This window comes from Rhinatrema bivittatum, chromosome 11 (genome assembly GCF_901001135.1).
Source record: "Rhinatrema bivittatum chromosome 11, aRhiBiv1.1, whole genome shotgun sequence".
Lineage (NCBI taxonomy): Eukaryota > Metazoa > Chordata > Amphibia > Gymnophiona > Rhinatrematidae > Rhinatrema > Rhinatrema bivittatum.
In genome coordinates, this window is record NC_042625.1 from 101,733,725 (window position 1) to 101,761,578 (window position 27,854).

At 44.8% G+C, this 27,854-nt stretch overlaps 1 protein-coding gene across 4 annotated transcripts in view; it reads left to right on the forward strand.

The window, feature by feature from the left end:
• Positions 1 to 27,854, forward strand: part of MACF1 (microtubule actin crosslinking factor 1) — a 513,108-nt gene that overhangs the window by 302,943 nt on the left and 182,311 nt on the right. For all 4 annotated transcript variants that reach the window (XM_029570961.1, XM_029570962.1, XM_029570959.1 and 1 more), the window contains 2 exons: positions 25,173 to 25,334; positions 26,279 to 26,449. In XM_029570961.1, coding sequence (XP_029426821.1) covers positions 25,173 to 25,334; positions 26,279 to 26,449 — 333 coding nt within the window. The remainder of the gene's footprint in view (positions 1 to 25,172; positions 25,335 to 26,278; positions 26,450 to 27,854) is intronic.

Consider the following 27,854-nt stretch of genomic DNA (forward strand, 5'->3'; position numbering starts at 1 on the left):
ATACAAAGCAACTGGGATTCAGTGCCAGGAAGTGCAGAGTCATGCATCTGGGTTGTGGTAATCCAAAAGAGCTGTATGTAATGGGGGGTGAAGGGCTGTTGTGCAAGGAACAAGAGAGGGACCTTGGAGTGATAGTGTCTAGTGATCTGAAGATGGCAAAACAATGTGACAAGGCGATAGCTAAAGCCAGAAGAATGCTGGGCTGCATAGAGAGGAATATCGAGTAAGAAAAAGGAGGAGATAATCCCCTTGTACTAGTCCTTGGTGAGGCCTCACCTGCAGTATTGTGTTCAGTTCTGGAGACCGTATCTCAAAAGGAGCAGACAGGATGATAGAAGGTCCAGAAAATGGTGACAAAACCGGTGGTGGGGTGGTCTCCATCAATTGACTTATGAGGAGAGGTTGAATGACCTAAATATGTGCACCCTGGAGGAGAGGAGGAGCAGGGCGGATAGGATACAGAACTTCAGATACCTGAAAGGTTTTAATGATGTACAATCAACAACAAACCTTTTCCGTTGGAAAGAAATCAGTAGAACTAGGGGTCATGAAATGAAACTCCAGGGAGGACAACTTAGAACCAACGTCAGGAAATATTTCTTCAGGGAGAGGGTGGTGGAGGCCTGGAATGCCCTTCCGGAGGAGGTGGTAAAGACAAAAACAGTGAAAGGGACATGGGAATAAACACTGTGGATCGCTAAACGTTAGAGGATGGAAATGAAGAAAAGACTCTGGAGAAGCACCGTCGCTAGATACCAAGACTGTGGAAGGGGGTGGAGCAGATGAAACTCCATTTACAGAAGCAAATGTATGGGAAGAGCTAGGAAAACTGAAAGTGGACAAAGCCATGGGGCCTGATGAGGTTCATCCCAGGATACTGAGGGAGCTCAGAGATGTGCTGGCGGCTCCGCTGTGTGACCTATTCAATAGATCCCTGGAAACACAGAACTGAAGTATTTATTTAATATTTCTGCCATTTCTTCGTCTCTCTCCACACATCTCTCTTTTCACCTTTCAGTTTCACTATACCATTTTGGACCTTTCTCCTTCTCTGATGTATCTGAAAAATGTTTTGTCACCTCTCTTTACCTCTTTACCAATCCTTTCTTCCGCTTGAATTTTTGCCGTCGATTATTTTCTTTGTCTCCTTCAGTTCCACCAGATATTCTTCTTTGTGTTCCTCCCTTTGGGATCCTTTATATTTCTTGAACGCTGTTCTTTTAGCCTTTATTTTCTCAGCCACCTCCTTTGAGAACCAGATAGGTTTCATTTTCCTTTTCTTTACTTTTCTAACATATAGAGTAGTTGCCTTGGTAATTGCTCCTTTTAGTTTGGTCCACTGTTGATCCACATCTCTCCTGTTCTCCCAGCCTTTTAGTTCTTCCTCCAGGTACTTCCCCATTTCATCAAACTTTGAAGTTTTGAAATGCAAAACTCAGGTCTTCGTGCTTCTTCTCCATATCCTTTGTGTGATATGAAACCATACCGTTTGATCACTGGTGCTGAGGTGGGCGCCCACCTGGACATTAGAGACGTTACCTCCATTAGTGAGCACTAAGTCGAGTTTAGCTCCCTTCCTCGTGGGTTCCATTACCATTTGTTTGAACAGAGGCCCTTGCAGGACATCCACTATTTCTCTACTAATGTTAGATTCTGTGGAAGGGATTCTCCAGTCTACATCCGGCAGATTAAAGTCTCCAACGATCACCGCTTCTCCCTTCTTTCCCACCTTTTGTACGTCTTCTATCAGTTCTCTGTCTAGTCCTGTAAACCACTCCAGCAAAAATGGCTGCTCCTCCCTCTTTTTCTTCTCTACCCCTATTCCTTGCGGTGCAGTTGCCTGGATATTGCTTTTGACATAAAGAGCTGCTCCTCCCTCTATTCTATCCTCTCTGTCCTTCCTTAACAAGTTATAGTCCGGTATTGCCGTATCCCAATCATATGAGATTCCCTGAACCACGTCTCCATGACAGTAGCAATGTCCACGTCCACCTCCACCATTAGGGCCTGCAGGTCTGGGATTTTATTGCCCAGACTACAAGCATTTGTGCTCAAAGCTTTCCAGCTTTTCTCGTTCAGGTCACTGCTTTTCTTGGACTTGTTTTGTCTTATTCAGTTACTTTTGTTATCCCCTTCACCCATTTCCTTTGTATTGGGGGTGACGTTCCAATGCCCTCCTGCCACCCTGGTCGTTTAGTTTAAATGCCTTATGGCATAGGATTAGAATTTATCCCTCACTATCCTTTTTCCTGCTACAGATAGATGTAAGCCATCTTTGACATACACAGCCCCAGCCCCCAATATATCCAGAACTTTCTTCTCTGCACCAAGTTTTGAGCCATGCATTGAAGTCATCTATATGGCTTACCCTCTCTTTTCCCATTCTATGAACAGGCAAGACTTCTGAAAAGGCAATAGTCCTTGCCAAGTGACTAATAAATCTCTCTCTACCACTTGGATGCTGTTTCTAGCAAGGTCATTGGTTCCCAGATGGATGATATCGGCTTCAGAGTCCTTGCTTTCTTCTTTGATCGCCTTGAATGGCATTTCTACTGGCCAATGATCCTGGAAGCCTTTAACTATGGTGTTTCCCTCGAAAAGTTCCCAAATTAGTACCTCTGACTGAGTCACCCAGCACAATGAGCTTTTTCTTATGGTTATTGGTTGTTTTATGAAATTTCTGTGTGCATTGGGTTTCTTCTTTCTTTTCAGATACCACTTCAATCTCTATCACAAGAGCTTCTTCATTATCTAATACAGAGAAGGCATTTTGTACTTGTGTCACTTGAGAGAGCGGGTGGCACCGCATCACAGGTCTTACTGAACTAGAGCCACTGTAATCCCGTTGTTCTTGGGGACCTGTACACTCTGTGTAAGTGGGGAGGGGGACGTGTGGGGTGCACACTTGTGAAGAATGGGTGTCTCTGGGTCACAGGTCTTACTCTACTAGAGCCACTGTAATCCCGTTGTTCTTGGGGACCTGTATACTCTGTGTAAGTGGGGAGGGGGACGTGTGGGGTGCACACTTGTGATGAATGGGTGTCTCTGGGTCACAGGTCTTACTGTACTAGAGCCACTGTAATCCCGTTGTTCTTGGGGTCCTGTACACTCTGTAAGTGGGGAGGGGGACGTGTGGGGTGCACACTTGTGATGAATGGGTGTCTCTGGGTCACAGGTCTTACTGTACTAGAGTCACTGTAATCCCGTTGTTCTTGGGGTCCTGTACACTCTGTGTAAGTGGGGAGGGGGACGTGTGGGGTGCACACTTGTGATGAATGGGTGTCTCTGGGTCACAGGTCTTACTGAACTAGAGCCACTGTAATCCCGTTGTTCTTGGGGTCCTGTACACTCTGTGTAAGTGGGGAGGGGGACGTGTGGGGTGCACACTTGTGATGAATGGGTGTCTCTGGGTCACAGGTCTTACTGAACTAGAGCCACTGTAATCCCGTTGTTCTTGGGGTCCTGTACACTCTGTGTAAGTGGGGAGGGGGACGTGTGGGGTGCACACTTGTGATGAATGGGTGTCTCTGGGTCACAGGTCTTACTGAACTAGAGCCACTGTAATCCCGTTGTTCTTGGGGTCCTGTACACTCTGTGTAAGTGGGGAGGGGGACTTGTGGGGTGCACATTGTGATGAATGGGTGTCTCTGGGTCACAGGTCTTACTGAACTAGAGCCACTGTAATCCCGTTGTTCTTGGGGTCCTGTACACTCTGTGTAAGTGGGGAGGGGGACTTGTGGGGTGCACATTGTGATGAATGGGTGTCTCTGGGTCACAGGTCTTACTGTACTAGAGCCACTGTAATCCCGTTGTTCTTGGGGTCCTGTACACTCTGTAAGTGGGGAGGGGGACGTGTGGGGTGCACACTTGTGATGAATGGGTGTCTCTGGGTCACAGGTCTTACTGTACTAGAGCCACTGTAATCCCATTGTTCTTGGGGTCCTGTACACTCTGTGTAAGTGGGGAGGGGGACTTGTGGGGTGCACATTGTGATGAATGGGTGTCTCTGGGTCACAGGTCTTACTGTACTAGAGCCACTGTAATCCCGTTGTTCTTGGGGTCCTGTACACTGTGTAAGTGGGGAGGGGGACTTGTGGGGTGCACATTGTGATGAATGGGTGTCTCTGGGTCACAGGTCTTACTGTACTAGAGCCACTGTAATCCCGTTGTTCTTGGGGTCCTGTACACTCTGTGTAAGTGGGGAGGGGGACTTGTGGGGTGCACATTGTGATGAATGGGTGTCTCTGGGTCACAGGTCTTACTGTACTAGAGCCACTGTAATCCCGTTGTTCTTGGGGTCCTGTACACTCTGTAAGTGGGGAGGGGGACGTGTGGGGTGCACACTTGTGATGAATGGGTGTCTCTGGGTCACAGGTCTTACTGTACTAGAGCCACTGTAATCCCGTTGTTCTTGGGGTCCTGTACACTCTGTGTAAGTGGGGAGGGGGATGTGGGGTGCACATTGTGATGAATGGGTGTCTCTGGGTCACAGGTCTTACTGTACTAGAGCCACTGTAATCCCGTTGTTCTTGGGGTCCTGAACACTCTGTGTAAGTGGGGACATGTGGGGTGCACACTTGTGATGAATGGGTGTCTCTGGGTCACAGGTCTTACTGTACTAGAGCCACTGTAATCCCGTTGTTCTTGGGGTCCTGTACACTGTGTAAGTGGGGAGGGGGACGTGTGGGGTGCACACTTGTGATGAATGGGTGTCTCTGGGTCACAGGTCTTACTGTACTAGAGCCACTGTAATCCCGTTGTTCTTGGGGTCCTGTACACTCTGTGTAAGTGGGGAGGGGGACGTGTGGGGTGCACACTTGTGATGAATGGGTGTCTCTGGGTCACAGGTCTTACTGAACTAGAGCCACTGTAATCCCGTTGTTCTTGGGGTCCTGTACACTCTGTGTAAGTGGGGAGGGGGACGTGTGGGGTGCACACTTGTGATGAATGGGTGTCTCTGGGTCACAGGTCTTACTGTACTAGAGCCACTGTAATCCCGTTGTTCTTGGGGTCCTGTACACTCTGTGTAAGTGGGGAGGGGGACGTGTGGGGTGCACACTTGTGATGAATGGGTGTCTCTGGGTCACAGGTCTTACTGTACTAGAGCCACTGTAATCCCGTTGTTCTTGGGGTCCTGTACACTCTGTGTAAGTGGGGTGCACACTTGTGATGAATGGGCGTCTCTGGGTCACAGGTCTTACTGTACTAGAGCCACTGTAATCCCGTTGTTCTTGGGGTCCTGTACACTCTCTGGTCAGAGGTGGATTAAAGTTTCTGGTGCTAGCGTCAGTCACTGGTCAGAAACTGGAGTTCCAGCACTAGACCCTGTAATTGGATTTAATGCACACACAAAGCATTTTTCTGCACCTAAATATGATTTATCTGCACAAAAATGTTTTCTGTGCTGAAAGAATTTGGGTGTGATAAACACAGAAACAGAGAAATGATGGCAGAAAAGGATTAAATGATTCACTCAGTCTGCCCAGCAAGCTTATGCCAGTACCTGCTGCACGGTGCAGGTTACCCCCATGCTTATCAGTTTCCCAAACCATAAAAGTAAAAGTCAGGGCCCTCAGATGCTGTTTGAATCCAATTCCCCTTTTCCCAGTGCCATTGAAGCAGAAAGCAGTGATGGACAGAGCTGCATGAACAGTAGGAAGGCTTATTGGTTAAGGACAGTAACCGCCACACCAGCACGTTACCCCCATGCACGCTATTCTTCATTAACATCCTCGAGCTTTTAGGGATCCACAGTGCTTATCCCATCATATTTTATGCACACAAATCATGTTTTGTGTGCATAAAAATGTCTTTCATGTGTACAAAATCTGAGTTGTGTGTGCCTAAATCATACCTGATATATTCCTCCCACTCCCTCCAACTTAAAATGTGGGATCAGCCTGTGCTGAGCGCATATTTTAACTGGGGTTTGTGCTTATTTTTAAACTCCCGATGCATTAGCATACCTTTAGTGGGCTGCATTGGGAGTTAAACCTTTTTTTAACCTGTGCATTAAGAAACATCAGAAGAACTTAAATGTTGGCCCAATAAGAGTCAAGCCTGATTTGTTTTCTTTAAGAGACCAATATGGCCGAAGCTCCTTTCTTTGCTAGTTGCTTCCTGGAAATTTAGAAGAATATTAAAGACCTGCAGAGTTAGTACCTCAAACTACCAGCACCTCCTTTTGCATGGTCCATGTTGGATGCAGCATTCTATAGTAACTAATAATAATATGAAGGTACACTCTATACATATCAATACAAGAATCAAAGGAAGCTAAACTTAATATATTAAATTGCTTTATTATTACATCATAAATACAATATATCAAAAACAAGTATACATATCTATTAAAACACAGGACGTAAGAGAAGTAAAAATACCACTATTTAACAAACACCTAACTGTGTTATACAAGGAATACCCAAAGCTTCAGCATCCTACAGCACAACTGCACACTTCCCAAATCAGAGGCTGCGCAGCTGCAGTGCAGAGGGAACGGCGCTGCCACTGATCTGAGAGATGGTGTTGGCACTCATCTGTTTGTTTCCCAGTAAAAAACAAACTTCATACACACATTCAGCTTCCTAACAGAGAGCCTTTGTGTTTCACACTGTGTGTGGGACGGATTACAATTTCATGCATCTCAGCCATCCAGATCTTCATGGCTGCTGCTTCCCTGTTGCCAATAGGGCCATGCTAGTCACAGGCAAGAAGCCATGGCTGATTTCCAGGGTGCAACCCAGGGTAAGAAACAGTCCCACAGGACCATACAGTGCCAAGGGGGAACTGTATGGTTCCCCCTTGGCACTGTATGATTACAAAAATCAAGAACCTCTTGATATATTTACATCATACGGTTTAAACTGAATTACACATATTTTATAAAGAAAGTACATCCGGACCATGATTTCTAAAATCCTCAAATAGGAATCACTAGAAGGTTATCTAACATCAACAATATATTTTAGGAAATGATGTACAATCCTAACTGAGGAGTTCACTTTATTATATAGAGAATAAATCCGTAACTCTCTGGGGGGGGATTATAGCCAAACTTTCACCCTTAGTTCTATCTTTGATGAATTTAGTCAGTTGTAAAGGTTGATAGAAGCAGTCCCTAACATTTTGAAAAAATATGCAACATCTGCACGGAAACCTTAACACACAAATGGCGCCAAGCAATATGTAAATTAGGGAGTCCCGCTCGGAAGGAGGCGCTATGGTCGCTTGCGAGACCTTATCGCCGCCTTGCTAACGCGACCCGCTGCCGGTTATGAAGACTGCCTGTCTGCCAGTAATGAAAACGGCCCCCCAGTTTATTGGTGGCCATTTTCATTACGGGCAGACGGCCGGTTATGAAAACCGAGGCAGACTTTACCGGCATTGGTCTTCATAACTCAGCAGTCTGCCCAGTTATTTTATTTTATTACTTAAAAAAAAAAAGTACAGAAAAGCAGTTTTTTCTGCACTTTTTACCTGCGCTCCAGGCAGGTGTTAATAGCTGAGCGATAAACATGCGTCTGAGACGCACGTTTATCTTTTTGCATGCGGAGTGAATGAGTAATAGGCGCATTCACATACATTTGCATGTGATGAGCGCTATCGCATTCACTCTGCGGTGGACGTGCGTTAAATAGGCGCTAATTCTCCTATTGCATTAGGGGGTGGATTAGCGCCTATTTATCCCGCGTCTGACTGCGGGTTATACAGTGCGCTCGGCCCCTAGGTTCTTGTGGCCTGGATTGGCCACTGACCCGGCATGGCAATTTCTTATGTTAAATTAAGACCTCAATATTCAGAAAGCTAGTGAGTGCAAAATGTATCTGTGTAAATTCAGGGATATTCAGCAGGACTTACCTGGATAAGTCTGCCACTGAATATAGGAGGATAAAGTTACAATGACATTGGGAGCTGAGAATCTGTCAGCTGATAAAACTTTCTGCAGCTCATTAGCTACTCACCCTGAGCACTTGTTTAGCATTCGAGTTTCTCTCTTAGATCGCTACTTACTTTCCTTTCTTTGAGCAAGCAGCTGCCCATAGTTTATAGACGTTTGTATAGCAAGGGTTAGATGCATAAAAATTCAGGCTCTAGTGCCAATGTATTGCCTGCCTTCCTACTCTCCGTGCAAAGCAAAATTCTTCAAAGTTAATAGTTTTAGTTCTTACTTCTTGGTAGAAATATCTTACGTGGAGATTACCCAGCATTAAACTGGTTATACAATGGTGTCCCAAGACGAGGTCTGCAGAGAAGCACCAGACCAATTGAGAGGTGACAGGAATCGCTCCTGTGCTTTGCTGGAATGAGAGGAATCATTGTCTGGAGAGCATTCCTATGTATTCAGGAGCCTGCTTACTTTAAAGTGTGCTCATGTCTGGCTGAAATATGAGCAGAGAGAGATGAAAATTCCTTTTTTAAAGCAGTTCTTCCACATTATCAGTAGCAGTGAGGGAAAGTGGCCGCCATCGCCCTGTTGATTTCAGTTACAGAGCCTGCTGAGACTTGGAAAAACTACCAACATTCAAGTGCCTGGGTCCATGCTTTCTGTGAGGGTGACAGCCTTTCAGACTCCAGTGAAAGAATGTGTAGGAAGGTATATGATCAGGAAATAGTTTATTTAAAACATGTTACCTGCCTTATCTTCAGCATTTTAAGCTGGTTACAATATTGCATTCATAAAATCTTATAAAGCAATAATGGAGCGCAGAAAACTGAGATTGTTTGAAAATTAAAAACAATTGTGAAAGCACTAAAATATATTTGGGTCTGTAAAGAATTTTTTTGAGGAGGAATTTAGATTTTAACTTCTTAGGACTATGTTGCAGAGAGGAAAGGCGGGCATTTGAAATGGGTGTGGAATATGAGAATTATGATGGATTTAGCACCCACTTTTGCGGAAAGGGTTTTCGAGCGAGCGAGCGTGCGCTGCTGCTCCTTGCTGGGCTTCCCCGGAGGCAGAGGCTGGCGCTGGCTTCCCAGGCTCCGTTCGAATTGCAGCGCTGCCGCGCGAGCGTGCAGAGGGCGCTGGGGAGCACGAGCCGCCGCCGCCTCCTCTTTGTCTCGCGCTGCTCGGCGCTTCTTCCCCGCTGCCGCCGATCGCCGCCGCCTGCAGCAGCAGCAGCACTTTCTCACCGGAGCTGCCGGGCACCCGGAAGGGATCCAGGCGGCAACTTTCAGCCCTTGCCTACCGAGTGAGTGGCTGTGCAATAACTGCCGGGAAATAATGGCCTTGGGCGCAGGAAGTTGCAGGGCTCGTCCTGACGGAGCAGCTTCCTGTGTTTGAACCCAGCTGAATATCCGTCCACCAGTTCAGTGCCAGGGACTGGGAGCAGCAGAGAATGATGACCCGCACCAGCCATCTCGTAAAAGCTTTTCGCCGACATGGTTCAACCATGCAAGGAATAGAATTTCTTTGCTGATATTTTTAAAACTATGCCTTTTATCAACAAAGGGCCACAAAGACTCCTGACAGGAGCCATTGGATTAGGCATTTTAAAAACACTGGTGGAATTGTGTTTATGATAATGCACTAGCAGATATTGTTTGTGGATTACAGGTTCCTGCAAAGAGGCTATGATCTTTTATTGCATCCTGAAAGCATGGTTCTTCCCGTGTGCTTTTTTCTACATGGATACAAGTTAAGAAGGGTTTCCTGTCAGCCTTGAACTGAAGGATAATGGGTAAGCCGCTCAGCAGACCTGACTGTTTACGGCAGAACCCCTCTTGTCTGGGGAAAGGCGATGATGAAGATGCTTACATAGAGGACTGTTACATTCCTCAGAGGTCAATATATGACACAATGAGAATAAATGAACAGATTGACCAGGGGCCAAAACCTTCAAAAAGTCCCACTGAAAGGACTGATGGAAACACATTATCTAGCAATGGGACATTAGGAGCTTCAAACCTCTTTGAATCAAAAGCTCCAGAAAGCAAAAAACTGGATGAACGAGTAATATTTGATGCTTTGAAACTAAGTAGTGATGTCCCAAAGTCAGTGCCAGTCCCTCCTAAAAGAAAGCCAAATCCAGAACGAAAGGAGAATATCAACAGAAGGTCCTGGAAATTATTCATGCCACCAAATTTCCCTGAATTTACAGAAAGGATTGAAGTTTCTCTAAGTGAGATTTCAGAAGCTGGTGTTTCAAATCCATTGTTAGCCGAAAAAGGGGAATTAGGTCACCACCTAGCAGCTGATAGTGCTGGGAGCCCACATCCTGGTGAAGCACCAGCAGAATCTCAGATTTTCAAACACGACTCAAAATCTGTTCACATTCTAGAAATACAGGAGGTAGCTAAGGGGGTGAGTGAAGATTGCCAGAATTTTGAGTTTGGGGATGAATGTGACCCATTGTTAGAGTTTGAGAGCGCACCACACGTGACTGCAGGCTCTTCACAACCTCAAATGCCCTCAAATGCAACGTGGCCAGGAGCATTGAAAGGTGCGTTAAAGGGAAACCACCGTGAAATAACTGAAGCATCACTGGAGGACTGCTCGGAACAAACTGTACATTTATCACCATGTTTAAGTGAGGAGCTGCTGGGTGCAAGCAGAGAGATTCTCCTCCCCAACCTGAGAGTCAAAACAGAGTCTGAACTAAAATTTGAGGAGGACGAAAGAAGGATAATGATGGAGACTGAGGAGGAGTGGGAGGCGAATGTGCCCTTGGAGAGAGGAAAATCAGCAGCTTGGACACAGGAGATGACGAATTGCTGCTTATTGGGCATCTCTGAAGAAAGGAAACCAGTAATAGATAAAATAAAGCATCCTGTTGCTGTCCTGGGAACTTGCAAGCACTCTAGGGTTAGAATATCACACAGCAGAGGCACAAGTCCAGTGACACAGGAAATGCAGCTTAATTCTGATTACTCTCTTGATAGGAGTAGAAATATTGTTGATTCCATTACCAATTTAGAGCAGTTTTGTGACTTTAAATGCCAGGATCTGGATTCATACACAGAGTGTGATCGTATCTTTCTGGATATAGAAAACCAGTGTTTAAATGAAGATGGAAAAGCAGGTGCTCTGCCTGAGCACAAGGTGTGCACTACTCAGAAATCTGAATCAAACTGTAATTTATTAGAATCCACTTCAGACTCTGAGAAGTGTGCGGCTCCTGCTGAAGTCACTGCAACGTTGGATTGGAAAGAGATCAATATCTTGGATTGTGCTCAGCAGGGAAGTCCTGTGGAGTCTACCACAGAGAAATCTGCAGTCAGTATCATGCAACACTTGGAAGAAAATATTTCTTTCAGCCCTAGTGTTCTGGAGGATATCACATCACAGCAGCAACTTTGTCTGACAGCTCAGGCCATCAGTGCTGAGGAAAAAGAGAACAATCTGATTTCTTCTGCAAACCTATTTGACTCTCATGACTCTCTTTCTTTCCAGCCAAACACAACTAAACTCTCCTGTTCTGACTCTGATGTATGTGAAATAAGTGCTACTAGTGCCTTTCCATCACAGACAGGCTACAGTAAAACACAGAGTGCATGTGTCAATATTTCTTTCTACTCCGACACAGTGGTTACAGTCGTAAATCCAAAGGCACAAGATGACTTGCAGAGCATATACTGCTTTCAGAGTAAAAATCCTTCTGAAGCCACTGAAATAGAACGCAGTTCTAATAAGACTATTGAGCTGTCATCTAAAGAGAACGAATTGTCAAATCTAGATAATTCTGAACTGATTTCTGAGTGTAATAGCACTGATTTGAATATAAAAATCTACCAAGTAATGGAAAGCCAAACTAATTACACAAATATTAATCATTACTGTTGTGATGCAGTCCCCTTGCACCATAGTCATATCTCAGGCCTGCTTCTTGAAGCCAATATGGAAGTTTTACATACCAGCAGTAACTTGAAAGTAGAAGAAGGGTCTCCTTGTCCTGCTTTACTTGCTGACAGACTAAACAATAATTCAGAGAGAGCTGATGTGGTTTCTGAAGCCAATGATTTCTTAGAATTAGGTGATTTGGATATTTTATTTGAAATTGGAGAAGGGAAAACTAGTGAAGCAGCTTATCTAGTTTTGGAAAGGGGAGCAGGTGTGTTTGAGACAGAAGAGTCTCCACCCATGTCCAAGGATCATTGCATATCTGGTGGTGTAGAACTTGATCCAGAAGTGCTTCCTGCCTCGGCACATGCTCTCTTCATGCATTGTGCTACTAAAGCCATCCCTTCCACCCCCTCAGAGCTTTCTGCCACAGTGGAATCGCTCATAGAAGAACGTCCCACTGATTCACTAGGATCAATGGTACCCAACATGGAAGAGCTTACTGCCGCAGCTTTAGGCAAAGACTCTGTATCTGGGTCTGAAAAGTCTTGCAATGCATCACGTTATATTGAAAGAGTAACTGACATACAAGAGTTTCCCTACTCCGTATTTGTGTCAGAGCATTCTGTCACCAATCACCATGTTAAACAGCATCCAATAGCAATTTTGATTGCAGAAGAAGCTCTGAACACAGAAAAATCTGTTATAGAAAAGACTCCAGGTGTAATAGTGAGAACGAAAGAGCATCCAGCAGCTGTGGACACACAAGAGGCAGCTAGTGAAAATCAGTCTCCTATCACAACACAAAGCACGCCTCTGGCTCCAGATGCAGACCCGCCACTTGTCAGGGCTTCTGGTGCTGACTTGTCACTTTTTGTAACACCTGGTGAAATTTCTAATGAGGGCTGGACTCCTGGCACAGATTGGCTTTCCATCCTGACGCCTGAATTGGTGTTTGGTGCAGAATCTCCTCCCATTATAACACCTAGTGCCGAAGTGCCTCTTGCCATTACACGTGGATTACTTCTAGACAATGAGGTATTTCTTATATGTTTTAGGTATGAAATTACTTTCTGGTGGAAGGAGGCATAACAGTCAGATGATGCTTTAATGGCATGGTTGTAGTTTACAAGCTGCAAAGAAACTGCATTAATATTGCTGCCATATTTTGAAATTAACATTGTGATTATAGAAGATGTAAACATTCTCTCTTTAATATCTCATTTTTAATTAATTAATTAATCTAGTACTTTTATATACCAATATATTATATATAATATATATATATATTAACAAGTTACAAATCACTTCGGTTTACATTATAACAAAAAACCTGTGCAAGAGAATGCATTACATTAAAACAAGGATGATCAAACTTGGATCAAGTAACATGGTTTAAACATGGGGGATAACTTGAAGAGATCGACTGCATAAAGAGCAGAAAGCTAGAGATGATGTTCTAGTGGCGAGCAGCAGAACTGACTCTGAGGTATAAAAAGACTCTACTGTTCGTCTGAGCAAGAGAAGGCTTGGGTGAACAGCCAGGTTTTGAGTCTTTTTTTTAAATGTAATTGTGCATCTTTCGAGCCGGAGATCTGGTGGGAGAGAGTTCCATTGAGTTGTCCAGATGTGGAAAGCGCTTTCTTTCTTACTGATGTTTTGATGAGGGGGGGGGGGGGGCAAGGAGGGTGTCTCTATACACTATAATTAGACTTAATGGGTTATTTTTCTATTTTACATAGGAAGAAATGAAAATGTAATATTAAAGCGTTTGCTGGAATTAAAACCAGTATTGCAGAATATGGAATCTAGCTGCCTATGGTGAATGTGTGATTAGCATACAGTCTGTTCACTTGCTAGTTAATTATAGATTCTGTTGAGTGCTTCTGCTTGCAGAGTTCTCTGTGCTTGGTTACAGCACATCAAGTAGAAAAATTCTATGGATGAAGAGAAGGCAGTAAAACCAATGGAGTGTAGCTTTTACCCATGGCATCTCATTACTGTTCATTTGAAGCTTTGATAAAAGCAAAATGGAGCACAGAGTATTCTTAAATAGCACACAATAGCCTTTTACATCAATTTGCAAAAAGAGATGTAACATTAGAAAATAGAGGGAGTTATTTGCACTGTATTACATAATTAACATGAAAGTTCATTATTACCTTTGCTCTTTTTCTAAAGAAATCCATTTTCTATGGCCTGTTTGCACAGGCTCACACTTGGTCCATAGTATGAGGCATTTTCATTAATTCTGGGTACCAGGTTTACACACACGGGTGGCAAAATTGGGTGCAATACAAGTTCTGAGAAAGAAGCAGTGAGAATTCAGCAGTAAGAAACCTTTTACAATGGAAGGAAAAGAGGCTTGGCTATTTGTAGGGTTTTTACCTGTTCTGGAATGTTTTATCCTAAAGTGAAGCACTTTTTATAAGGTAAAAGGTTATTGTGAAGAAGTGGTACAGCACAATGTTCACATTCCCTGTATGTACACAGATCAGTCCAGACTCCTGAGTTTTGCCTCCCTGCCAGCAGATGGAGACAGTGAGTCTCACTGACACCGTACGTAACCCAGGGTGCCATCTACAGTCCCTCAGTATTTCTGTCTCCAGCAGATAGTGGTTGGTGCAGGAACCTGCAGTTCTGCAGTCTGGAGAGTTCTTTAGTTTTTTGAGCCTTCCTCCCAGGGGCTCTTGGGTCCTGGTGGATCCTTCCCTGTTTGGTCGAGGTGGACAAGCTGGAGGTTGGGGACCTTTTTGTATCCTTGCTCCATTGTTCTGTGGAGTGTAAATCTGGTGGTCCAGATCCCTCCCCTTCATGAGGCTGCTTAGGTGCCTGTGGGCTCAAGGCAGCGGATGCTTTGTTGCTCAGCTTGCCATCCCTTTCTTAAATTCTGGTTGTTTTTTTGTTAGAGCTCTCTCCTTTTTTAATTTGGCTAATCTTGAGCTGGACAGCTCTATTTTCCATCCTGAGGAGAGGTTTTGCCAGATTTGTTTAAAGTTGTTTAAAAAAAAACAAAAAACACAAAAGAGGGAGCGGTAAGTGAGACTAAGTTTTCAGGTAAGGCATCAGGACTCACGTGGGCGGCTCTCGCCTCCCGATTGTTGTGGCGCTTTGGGCTCGGCAGGATTTTTTTTCCTCCGCCAAGCAGACAATTGTTCACGGCTCTGTCTGCCATACATTTGGTGCGGTGCCAGTGCATCTAAGCTGCTTAGGGCTCTGTGCGGCGTTCATATCGGCAGGGAGAGGGACCGTCAGAATTCCCGGCAGCCACGAAATGGAGAAAGCGGGGCTCAGGCTCTCCCGTGATGGCAGTTCCTGAATGCCGGAGGACTGTGTGCATCGGGCCTCCGGCCTCCATCGGCACGGGAACGGCAGCCATCTTGAGTGCTCTAGCAGCACAGACTTGAGGAGGAGGGAGATTTTCACCCGAGGCTTTCTCCGGTCCACCCGAGCTCCGTAGAGGGGGGAGGGGGGCAGATGAAGGGACTGGCTCAAATCTGCCTATATCTGGATCCTCTAATGCTGAGGCCATGCAGTTTCTGAATGCTCCTTGCTGTTTCTCAGCTGATTTTGTTCTCCTGCTTCATGAAGCTTATTTCGCTCAGCAGGCAGGACTGGGGAGCCAGTCTCTGCCTCCCATGGGTCTGGGCTTGGTTTCTAGGCCTGAGCAGTCCCAAGGGAAGAGGTCTTCCTTGGTGCAGCATTTGCTGGGTCCTGTTCAGTCTGGTGAAGACTTGGATGACTCAGTTGAGTTGCAGGGGACCCCAGGGGCTTGGGGGGGGGGGGGGTTGCTGGACCAGGGTGTTGATCTGGACGTGGCCAGCATGGCTCCGGGGGATGATCCAGAGGATATTCCACTTTGAGTAGGATGACCCCAAGGTGCTCCACTTGTTCTGGAAGGAGGAATTAGGCCCTATGATTCTTCAGGTTCTAGAGGAGCTTGAGCTAACAGTCTCACAGGAAGACTCAGACATGGAAGGAGTGGATCTGGTCCTGGATGGGCTTAGGCTTCCCCCGAGAGCCTTCCCCATCATAAGTCTGTGAAGAAAATGGTGGATCAGGAGTGGGGAGCTCCAGATTTGATATGTGCCTGAACAGAAAACCAACATGGGGAACAGTGACCGCCCCAGAATCCTCTGCTCTCTTAGCCTATGTGACCTCAAAGTGAATTGCTGAGAATGACTTGCAGAACTCAGCTGGACAGGCACGGTCAAGCTGGCTCCAAGATGATGCTTATTCATAAGGTCATACAAAGAAGAAATCAACGGCTGGAGCTTCAGGCACTATTCTCAGGAGTATCTATAAACACAGCCAAAGATGTTAATTACCTTGACCAGATTTTAACAGAAAGTACTATCTCGAGAGTCATGGTAAATGGGCCCCACCTCCTGGGAAAACTAATCAGGGCAGTTCAGAGATAGTAATGTCATGCTGTTAACATGACAACCTATGTAAATGATTCATTGGGCAGTCACACAAATCTCTAGAAACTTCTACCCTTGTTCAATATTGAATATTATCTATAAAAGAAGGATCACTTCCTGTATACGATGAGATGCTGGTGGACAGGTTGTCAGAGGCATGGCATCAGCATCTCCCAAGAATACTTATATTGTTCAATAAAAAACTGTTTTCAATAAAAATGTAAGTGTTCTTGTCTCCCTGGCCATAAGCGTCATAAAAAATGGCATGGCGCTTCACAGATTCTGGCTTGAGAGTGGGAAGGGCGATGACAAAACTTTATCCTTTGCCTGAACAGACGTTGGAGCTCTTTTGCCTTCCAAAAGTGGACACTGCGGTGTCGGCAGTCACAAAGAAGACAACTATCCCTGTTTCAGGTTCTGCGGCCTTGAAGGATGTTCAGGATCAGAAGTTGGAGATTCACCTCAAGAGGATCTTTGAGGTGTCAGCCCTGGGTCTGCGGGCAGCTATCTGCTCCAGCTTTGTGCAAAGAGCATGCCTGCGTTGGGTACAATAGCTTCAGAATGGGCAGGCATAATCTGGTGAATAGGCGGCTAAAGCTGAGCGCTTGGAGGCATCAGCTGTGTATGAGGCGGATGCCTTATATGACTTGGTGAGAACTTTGTCTTGTATTATGGGATCCGCTGTATCAGCCAGGCGGTTATTGTGGTGCGTAACTGGTCGACGGATGTTCTGTCTAAGTCTGTTGAGTTCATTGCCTTTTAAGGGATCCTTTTGTTTGGAGAGGATCTGGAGCACTTGATGAAAAATCTGGGAGAGAATACGGTACACAAGTTGCCAGAGGACAAGCCTTAAAGGCAAGCAGTCTTTTCAGTCTTGGTTGTGGTTTTGTGATGGCAGGAGATCGCGTCATGTGAGAGGAGCCCCAGCTTCACAGAAGCAATTCACTCCTCGAGGTCAGTCCTGGGGGCACACCTTTCAAGGCGGTCAAAGGCCATTCAGAGCTTTCACAGGAAGTGGGGCTAAAGGGGCCAAATCCTCACAATGAGGCGAGGTTGGTCCACTCCGCCGTTTCCAGTATAGGGGATCATCTAACGTGATTTTACAGGGAGTGGGCCAAGATTACTCAGGATCAGTGGGTTCTCAGCATAATAAGAGATGGTTATGCATTAGAATTTGCTTGGTCCGTTTGCGACTTGTTTCTAGTCTTCCCCTGTGGGTCATTAGAAAAGTGTTGAGCGGTTCAGGAGATGTTAGGTTATGGAGATTAGGAACAGTGATTCTGGTCCCTCAGGGCTTTGTAGTTCCAAAGAAAGAAGGTACTGTCCGTCTGATTTTGAACTTGAAACGGGTGAATGTGGCGTTAAAGGTCTTGAGGTTCCAGATGGGAGACCCTGCGATCTGTAATTGCAGCAGTGCGCAAGGAAGAGTTCCTGGCTTCTTTGGACCTGACGGAAGCATACCTACATATCCCCATTTGCCAGGATCACCAGCAGTTTCTGAGGTTTATGGTACTGGATCAATATTTCCAGTTTCAGGCTCTCCCTTTTGGGCTAGCCACAGTGCCACGCACATTCACCAAGGTAATGATGGTGGTTGCAGTGGCAGTATGGCGTGAGGGAGTGCTGGTGCATCATTATCTGGACGACTGGTTCATCAGAGCAAAGTCGGAGGATGGTTGTTGCACTATGGTGCAGAAGGTAATAAATACTCTGGAGTCTCTAGGCTGGGTGGTGAATTTGGCAAAGAGCCACCTGATTCCCTCTCAGACTGTCGACTGGGGGTTTGTTTCGACATGCTGAAAGGCAAGGTGTTTCTGACAGAGGAGAGAGTGTGCAAGCTACAGAGGCAAATGTGGCACTTGTTGGTTTCCCAGAGCCTGGGATTTTTTGCAGGTGCTGGGCTCGATGGCTTCAACATTGGAATTAGTGCTGTGGGCCTTTGCACATATGAAACTGCTACAGAGAGCTCTATTGGCACATTGGAATCCGTTGTCAGAGGAATTTCATATGCCCGTGCCGCTCAAGGGTTATGCGCGAGACAGTCTGTCTTGGTGGTTGCTAACGTCCAATCTAATTTGTGGTGTCGATCCAGAGGTCCTGGATTGGGTAATTCTGCCTATCAATGCCAGTCTTTCTGAATGGGGAACAGTGTGCCAGCGATAGTTGACCCAGGACACTTGGTCAGCAAAAGAAGCCTCTTTGTCTATCAGTCGCTTGGAGAACAGATCATAAGAACATGCCATACTGGGTCAGACCAAGGGTCCATCAAGCTCAGTATCCAGTCTCCAACAGTGGCCAATTCAGGCCATAAGAACCTGGCAAGTTCCCAAAACCTAAGTCTATCCCATGTTACTGTTGCTAGTAACAGTGAGGTTAGCATTACTTGCTTTTCTGCCTTTGGTTTGAGGCCGGTCGGTGAGGGTCTTGTCGGACAATGCAACGACCATAGCTTACATCGATCGGCAGGAAGGAACCAAGAGTTGAACGGTGGCCCAAGAGGCTCAGGAGTTAATTCTTTGGGCTGAACAACACTTGGTCCAGATAACAGCATCATACATCGCAGGGGTTGAAAACGTCCAAGCTGATTTTATAAGTCACAGTATGCTAGATCCAGGGGAGTGGGAGTTGTCCAAGACAACGATGCAGCTCATCCAAGAGAGGTGGGGCTGTCCCCATGTGGATCTAATGGCAACTCGTCTCAATGCGAAGGCATCTTGCTTTTAAAGCCAAAAACGAGAATTCGGGGCCAAGGGAGTCAACACTCTGGTACTACCCTGGCCTCGGGGGGTGGGGTTCTGCTTTACATATTTTCCCCTTGGCCTCTAGTAGCCAAGATATTGCATTGGATAGAGAGACAGCCAGGCGAAGTGGTGTTGGTAGCCCCGGAGTACCCATGTCAGCTGTGATTCATGTATCTGGTCAACATGGCAGTGGACGGGCCATTGCGCTTCAGTCATCTTCAGTGCCTTCTTTGTCAGGGCCCCATATTTTCAGACCAGGCCGATTGCTTTTGTCTAGCAGCTTGGCTTTTGAGAGGCAGCGTTTGAGACGAAGAGGGTACCCAGAGGCGGTCATTGCTACTCTTCTGCAGCTAGACGAACATCTACTTCATTGTCGTATCTCCGAGTCTGGAAGGTTTTTGAGGCCTGGTGTATAACTAAAGGAGTACAGGCCTTATGGTCTTCGGTATCTCAGATTTGATCTTTTCTTCAAGAAGGTTTGGTCAAGGGCCTGGCTTTCAGTTTTCTCAGAGTTCAGGTAGCGGCTCTTGCTTGCCTGCAAGGTAAAATTGAATGTTGCCCGTGGTTAGATTTATTTGGGATGTTAAGAATTTACACTCTCTGGTGAGGAGAGTTTGTCCATCATTCTCTGAGGTTTATGTGAGGCTCCTTTTGAACCTCTCCGCAGAACAACGCTTAAGGATTTGACTCTAAAGGTTGTCTTTTTGGAGGCCATTTGTTCAGCAAGGAGAATCTGAGTTGCAGGTTTTATTTTGCCATGATCCTTTCCTACAGATCTGACTCAGGAATATCCTTGCGGATGGTACCCTTGTTTCTTCCGAAGATGGTATCGGCTTTTCATGTTAAATGAGATGGTGACGCTTCCAGCTTTTCCGGAGTTGGAGTCTTCCACGCCTCATGTGCGGAAGCTTAAGCTGTTGGATGTCCATAGAGCTTTGTTGAGATATCTCAAGGAAACAAATGATTTTAGGAGGTCTATTCATTTTTTCGTTTTTATGGAGTGGTTCGAAGAAAGGTACACTGGCTTCCAAGGCTACCATTGCGAGATGGCTCAAGGAGACTATTGGGTTGTCATACATTCTCAAGGGGCATCAGGTACCTGAAGGTTTGAGGGATCATGCTACATTGTCTCAGGCAGCCTCGTGGGTGGAGGTTCAGTTGGCTTTACCACAGGAAATTTGTAGAGTGGCAACTTGGAAGTCGCTGCATACTTTTGCAGGACACTATCACCTAGATGTAGGGGATCTGGAGACACCCTATGTAGGGAGACTTGGTACATCCCAGGAGTCTGGGCTGATCCGGGTACGTACAGGGAAAGGAAAATTTGGTTCTTACCTGCTAATTTTCGTTCCTGTAGTACCACGTTCAGAACCCGCCCAATCTATGGAGGTGGAGAGTCATCCGCTCAGCTGTAATTTCTTGATACAGTCTACAAATTTTTCAGGGAATGGAATACAGACATGTTGGAAAGTGTTTTATAAATTTAAGTTGTTTGGGTAGTTTTTATTGTAACTTTTTAAATTCTTTACTATGTTAATGTTTAAAGGTTTTTTGTACCCCAGTTTCCTGTAAACCGACATGATATGACATTGTCATGAATGCCGGTATAAAAAAGCACCAAATAAATAAATAAAATAGTTTTTACAAGTTATGCAAGTGTTTTGTGCTTGGGTGTTCAAGTCAATACTGAGGAGCTGCAGGTGGCACTAGGGATTATGAAGCAGTGTCAGTGAAACTTCTCTGTCTCCATCTGCTGGCAGGGATGCATAAACCTAGGAGTCTGGACTGATCTGTGGTACTACAGGAATGAAAATCATTTTAATATGTTTATAAACTAGCGGTACCCGGCCACGCGTTGCAGTGGCAGAGTCAGGTTCTTTACCCTCCCACCCCCTTCCCCTTGCTCATTTCCCTCAGTCACTCATCCTCCTCCTCCTTGGTCACTCACCCCCCCTTCCCTCCCCTGTCCCCACTCCAACTCTCTCCCCTCACACTCACCTCCCCCCTCATTCTCCCTCCCCTCACTGTCACCTCCCCCACCTACTGCCTACCCTTCAGATCAGAAAACCTTTGTCTTTCTATTTCTGTGTGAACCCCCCCACCCCAAAAAAAACCCCAATCCCAACCCTTTAAATCAAATAATAACCCCCCACCCTCCTGCCCCCTCCCAAGACCTGGGAAATTAAAATTGTTGGTGCTACATGTGGTCTGTCCCTGGGCGTCTGTGCGCGTTATGTAGCCAAATAGGGGAGTGCCTAACCAAATTTGCACTTCCAAATTTGTTTTCTGGTCTGGGGAGGGCTATTTTGGTGCGTTCCCGAGATCGTACAAGTTTAGTGTATGTATTTGTATGTGAACTTCCCCCAAAAAACAACCCTATGAGAAAAGTTCTCTTAAACTTCAGTGCCTACATTAGGAAGATTTTCAGCTAAACTTAGGTGGCTAAATGTAGGTCCCTTAGCTAAAAATTCACCTACATTTATGGCCCTAAATTTAGACCTGCAATTAATTTTCCTAGATTTTGGAGCTGAATTAGGTGCTTACATTTTTATTCCCCACACTCTGCCCACTTTTTCTGCTCCTAAGTTAGGTGCCTGCTCCCTGAATGTTCTGCTTAGAACAGTTGCTTCTCCCCTTATTTTATATGAATATTGTGGCTTACATTGTGAGTTAATTTCCCAGCACAGTCCTGTGATGGTATTGCTTGGCTCTCTGAAGTACAGCATCTAAAGGGCTGGAGGTCAGCTCACGAGTGTATAAATAGGAAACTTTTTTTCAGTAGAAAAGATCATCTAAACAAGAGGTGAAGGTAGACTGAGGAGGCATGGAATGGCCTCCTCGGAGAGTAGGATGGTCGAAACAAAAACTAACAATTAATAAAACCCGGGACAGGCACAGATGATCTTTAGTTGTAAAGGAAAAGCCAGATATCAACTGGGGTCTATGGACAGATTGAAGATGGACCTTGTGATCCTTCTCTGCCGTTTCTCTGTATGTGTGCAGCTGAAAGTGCAACATTTACAGACATTAATGGAGGGGAAAAGCCAGCCTTTGTCTTCATGTACTGATTTGCAATTCACTCATTTTATGATTCCAACAATCTTATCTGTTCTTTGTTGAGTGTTTCTTGTTAATGTCAGTTTTGCTCTGAAGGTGTCAAGGAGAGAGCTGGCTACGTTCCCTGGCTAAGTACTGAATAGTAACAGTCTGGTAGGATTTGAACTTTTTGTGCACCTGTGTACCCTTTCTGGATCTCCACTAACTGCTCACAACATATACATCAAGGACAAGCCTTTATTTTTCAGGATTTATGTTCTAGAGTTCTGCTTTTTGCCTGGGCATTCAGAGCATTTACTGTAGCGTTGCTGTGTATACATCATATCCTGGAATAGTTTATACTGGGAGGAATGTGAGGGGAATGATCTGTGCAGAGTAGGAAGGCGTGTTCACTAAGAGAAGGTTTTATCTGGAGAGTCCCACAGAGCTCCCGTTTCCTCTTTGGAGCACATTCTTGCTGAGTGCTTCTGTTTCCTTTACTTTCCATGACCCTCCCAGTTTAGCTTTGGCTAACTTATATTACAACAGCTGAGAAAGGAAACCAGCACAGAATAGGAGTTAAGGCATGTTATAAGCTACTTTGAGGTTTGGAGAAGTGAACTCTTCTCTCCCCCTTTCTTGAAATAAATAACCGGGTCACTTTTAGCTTGAAAATCATTATGTGCAGGTACTTCTCTTGTAGGATTTTCAAACCTGGATTCTCTGTCACTGAGAATCATAGGAACTATAAGATTTTTTAAATTAAAATGATCAGACATTTAGGAACATCACAAGTAAGAACAAAATAAATTGCTGGATCAGACCAAGGGTCCATCAAGCCCAGCATCCTGTTTCCAACAGAGGCCAAACCAGGCCACAAGAACCTGGCAATTATCCAAACACCAAGAAGATCCCATGCTACTGATGCAATTAATAGCAGTGGCTATTCCCTAGGTCAACTTGATTAATAGCAGGTAATGGACTTCTCCTCCAAGAACTTATCCAATCCTTTTTTAAACACAGCTACACTAACTGCACTAACCACATCCTCTGGCAACAAATTCCAGAGCTTAATTATGCATTGAGTAAAAAAGACGTTTTTCTGATTAGTCTTAAATGTGCTACTTGCTAACTTCATGGAGTGCCCCCTAGTCCTTCTATTATCCGAAAGTGTAAATAACCGATTTACATTTACCCGTTCTAGACCTCTCATGATCTTAAAGACCTCTATCATATCCCCCCTCAGCCGTCTCTTCTCCAAGCTGAACAGCCCTAATCTCTTCAGCCTTTCCTCATAGGGGAGCTGTTCCATCCCCTTTATCATTTTGGTTGCCCTTCTCTGTACCTTCTCCATCGCAATTATATCTTTTTTGAGATGCGGCGACCAGAATTGTACATCGTATTCAAAGTGCGGTCTCACCATGGAGCGATACAGAGGCATTATGACATTTTCCGTTCTATTAACCATTCCCTTCCTAATAATTCCTAACATTCTATTTGCTTTTTTGACTGCCGCAGCACACTGAGCCAACTTTCAGTGTATTATCCACTATGATGCCTAGATCTTTTTCCTGGGTGGTAGCTCCTAATACGGGACCTAACATCGTGTAACTACAGCAAGGGTTATTTTTCCCTATATGCATCACCTTGCACTTGTCCACATTAAATTTCATCTGCCATGTGGATGCCCAATCTTCCAGTCTTGCAAGGTCCTCCTGTAATGTATCACAGTCTGCCTGTGATTTAACTACTCTGAACAATTTTGTATCATCTGCAAATTTGATAACCTCACTCGTCGTATTCCTTTCCAGATCATTTATATATATATTGAAAAGCACCGGTCCAAGTACAGATCCCTGAGGCACTCCACTGTTTACCCTTTTCCACTGAGAAAATTGACCATTTAATCAAAAAGACCTAAACTTAGGTTTATCCCATCAGGAGCCATCAAATTATACTGCCTGTCCCTTTCTGATTTTCCTGCCTCTGCTGTCACCTCTTTCCCTTATTTTCTGGTAAATGTCATCTTTTGCTCGTTCTAACCTGGACATAGTATTAGCTCTTGAAAGTAAAAATGTATCAAGTTAGTCCAATAAAAAGGAATCACCTTGTAAATATTTGTTTCTGGTTTTGTTTGTTAATCTTTATTTCCGTGTACACAATTATACGATGACTTTGAAAATGAAGTTTGTTTTACTGCATGGATTATATTTTAAACTTGGATCAGAAAGAAAAGTGAGTTGAAATGAATACAGGCCGTGCATGGGTCTCTGCTGCTCCTGTGTCTGATTCCTTTGTGCTTCTGGCTGGTGCTTGTTCTGGGGTGAGGAATCCAGGGATCAGAATTTCCTTTGTTCTATTTTGCGTCCTTGTTCACTGGTTCTCAACTTTAATCCTTGAGGGTGAAAAATGTGTCTAATTGTCAGAGTAACAAAAATAGGCAAATTAACCTGGTTCTTAGACCACATGTTATGCAAGTACATTTGCTAAATCTTTCTTTTGAACCTGTGAGAAGCCCTGTTTGTCTGCGGCCCTCGAAGCCCGGAGCTGAGAATCCCTGTTCTCTGTTTAACACATGCAGGAAACTGAAACAGCATATTAAGTGGTGACAAATAGAATTTAGGTTGTACTCAAGAGAATCATTTTTTTTAAATGTCCTGGCTTAGACATCCATTCTCTGGGTTAGTTTTTCGGTAGTTCTTACCCGTAATGGGTTCCAGTGCATATAAATTGCAGTAAAAAAATGATACGTCCCTCCAGTGCAGCCTTTCCTGCAAGTTGCAGAGCAGCGGGCATTAGCACACGCTGCGATGAGGAAGGAGGTTGGAAGCTGGAAAGCAGGAGGGGACCAGATACAGGGAAGGATACACGATGGGGAATGGATGTAGGAAGAAAATCTGAGGGGAGAGTGTTTTCATTTTATTTTATTTTTTCAACTAAGTGGTCAGACTCAAGTATATTTTTTGGAACTATGCAGAAGATCCATCAGGTTAAACATCTAATTAATGTATCTTTTAAATTGTCAAACTTGAGTATCTCAGTTTAGTCAATCCTGTGTGCCAAGGCTAGGAATAATTATTATACTAAAGGGATATTTCTTATCATTGTAGTGCACCTGTGAGTGGGCTTAACTGACAGTGAGCACTGGACATTGCAAAGGTCATAATGGCATTTCTTTGTACTGTTAAGCTGTTTCAGAAAGACCACGTGGAGCCACTTCAGCTGAAACTGCAGCATGTGAATGGGCTTGGCCAAGGACTCATTCAGAGTGCGGAAAAAAATTGTGATGTCCACGGACTGGAACATGAGCTAGAAGAGCTGAAGACCCGATGGAATACACTTAATAAAAAGGTAACAGCTATGGGGAAGAAGAGATGATGCAACCCTAACGCTCTTTGCCAAGTTTGACAAGCCACAGCGCCCAGAACTGTCGTAGGAGGACAGAACTGTACATTTTCTGATGTGGGTGGCTTGTACAGGAACCATCTGATGCAGACTGAATATAAAGAGACAATCGCTGGATTGATGTTATAATAATGGGGTTCAGCATTGCCAACTAGAAAATGGATTGCGGAACAGTAGCAGCGACGCTAGAATGCGCTGCTGTCTGCTCTTGAGTGGAGGGGGACAGCGCTGCATTTGCTCAGTTTGAAAGGGAGAAAGAATGGCAGAAAAATATAGAAGGCCTGTGATTCTGAAGCCATTAGAATAGGCCCCTCTCCTTCTGCTTTTCCTTCCCTCTTCTCTTATTCCCTAATTTCTCTTTCCCCATTCCTGATTGTCTCTCCTCCCTTTCCACAATCCTCTCCCCATCTTTTATCTTCCCTCCCTCTCTTATCTCCATTCCTGAGATCTCATCTTCTTCTGCCCCACACAGATAATTGAATCTCCCACCTATAGACCTGTCAAGAAAACAGAATAAATAATACAGACACCCAGCAAGTTTGGAAGAGTACTTTATTTTTATTTTGCATAATTGATATGCAAAATAATTTAAATTTTAAGCTGTTATGCCATGGAATTGCAACAGAATCTACTCCTGAGCTGCTCCAGGAAACTAGATATGCTGAAGGTCATGTGTGATAACTCAGAGTACCACATCACAACTCTTCTACCTCATGGGTAGGAAGTTTGGGTAAGAGATAAGAAAGAAGGAATTACAAATAAAATTATTTACAAAAAAAGTTTTGTCACTTGGGGCAGATACAACATGCTCGGAGCCTATTGGAGGGAGGGGCATGTAATCAAATATAGATAAATGAGGGCTGTAATCCTGTACTTCCCTTTCGGTGCAGGTTGCAGAGAGAGTGGCACAGCTGCAGGAGGCCTTGCTGCACTGTGGGAAGTTCCAGGACGCCTTGGAGCCCTTACTGAGTTGGTTGACAGACACTGAGGAACTAATCGCCAACCAGAAGCCTCCATCTGCCGAGTATAAAGTAGTGAAGGCACAGATCCAAGAGCAGAAGGTAAGCATGAGACGAGGTAGGAGCTTAATTCAGCACCTGAGTGCTTGGAAAGAAAGGGGCAGGTGCTGTTTACTTTCTGATTGTAATGTCCTCCTGTCCCCAGTATTTTTGTGCTTTTATGTCTTGGTGTTGGGAAGAATGAGAGCCTAATAGTATTAGCTTATATCAGGGATATGGTAGGGTAATACTCGTTATTCCTGACCTGGAACACACTCTGCCATTTCAAGCTGAGAATAGGCAAACAGCTTTTCCATGTTCAGATAATTCAAGTTTGAGAGGAGGGGGGAGACAGGCAAGCAAGGTTTTCCTGCCCCCCCCCCCCATATCCAAAATATGACAAATAGCATTTTGGTGCTTTTATAATGTAAATACCAAGTCCAGAACACTGTTCCTCATGTTCAATTTTACAGAATCGGAAAGGCGCTGTCAGTTTCTTATCACAAGGCTTTCATCAGTTCTGCTCCATCTCGAAAACTGCAGTTCCTAACTTGTGTTCAAGCATTTAAGGGGTCACTGAAAACTCACCTATTTAAACTTGCCTTTGGTTTTATTTTAAGTAAACTTCAGATTTCAAGTGGTAATCCTTCCTAACATCATTTATGTTATGCGTTTCTCTATTTTATGTACATTACTTTGTAAGCCACCTGGAATCATATAAGCAGATAGAAATACATTTGTTTTTATAAAATTATTTAACACTTCGTTTTGGGGGCCAAAATGGCATCTGATCGAACCTACTGAGTGACGGCTGTTCTCAGTGCCAACGCTGCTTCTTGCGATTGGAGGATGGCAACGGGCAGGGTGATAGCCTTCCCACAAGACCACCCTCCCATGCCCAAAACTCAGTGGCAGTTGCTGACCAATTTGTCTAGAGTTCAGCTGGCCTGAGCTCCTCACTTCTCATTGAAATCAATACGTCTGCACAGCTGGAGGCTAAGCTCTTGTCTCCTGATGCCTGAGCACTACCATTATCACTCCTGACACCAGCAAGTCCCAGAATGGTTTCTAATCCATGGGCAGCCATGGGAAGGTCGATACTGCGGAGGGATTAGAAGGCAAAATTTGTCTCTCTGCAGATGACACTAAGATCTGCCTGAAGGAGTGGAAAGAATGAGAAGTGACCTAGAAAAACTGGAGAAGTAGTCAAAGGTTTGGCAGTTGGGATTCAGTGCCAAGAAGTGCAGAATCATACATTTGGGCGCAGCAATCTAAAGGTGGTTTATGTGTTCAGGGGTGACAGACTTATGTGCACGAACTGGGAGAGAGACCTTGGGATGATAGTATCTGAAGGTGGCAAAGCAATGGGACACGGTGGTGGCTAAGGCCAGAGAGATGCTGGTCTGTATTCAAAGAGGCATAATCAGCAGGAAAAAAGGAGGTGATAATGCCAATGTACAGATCCTTG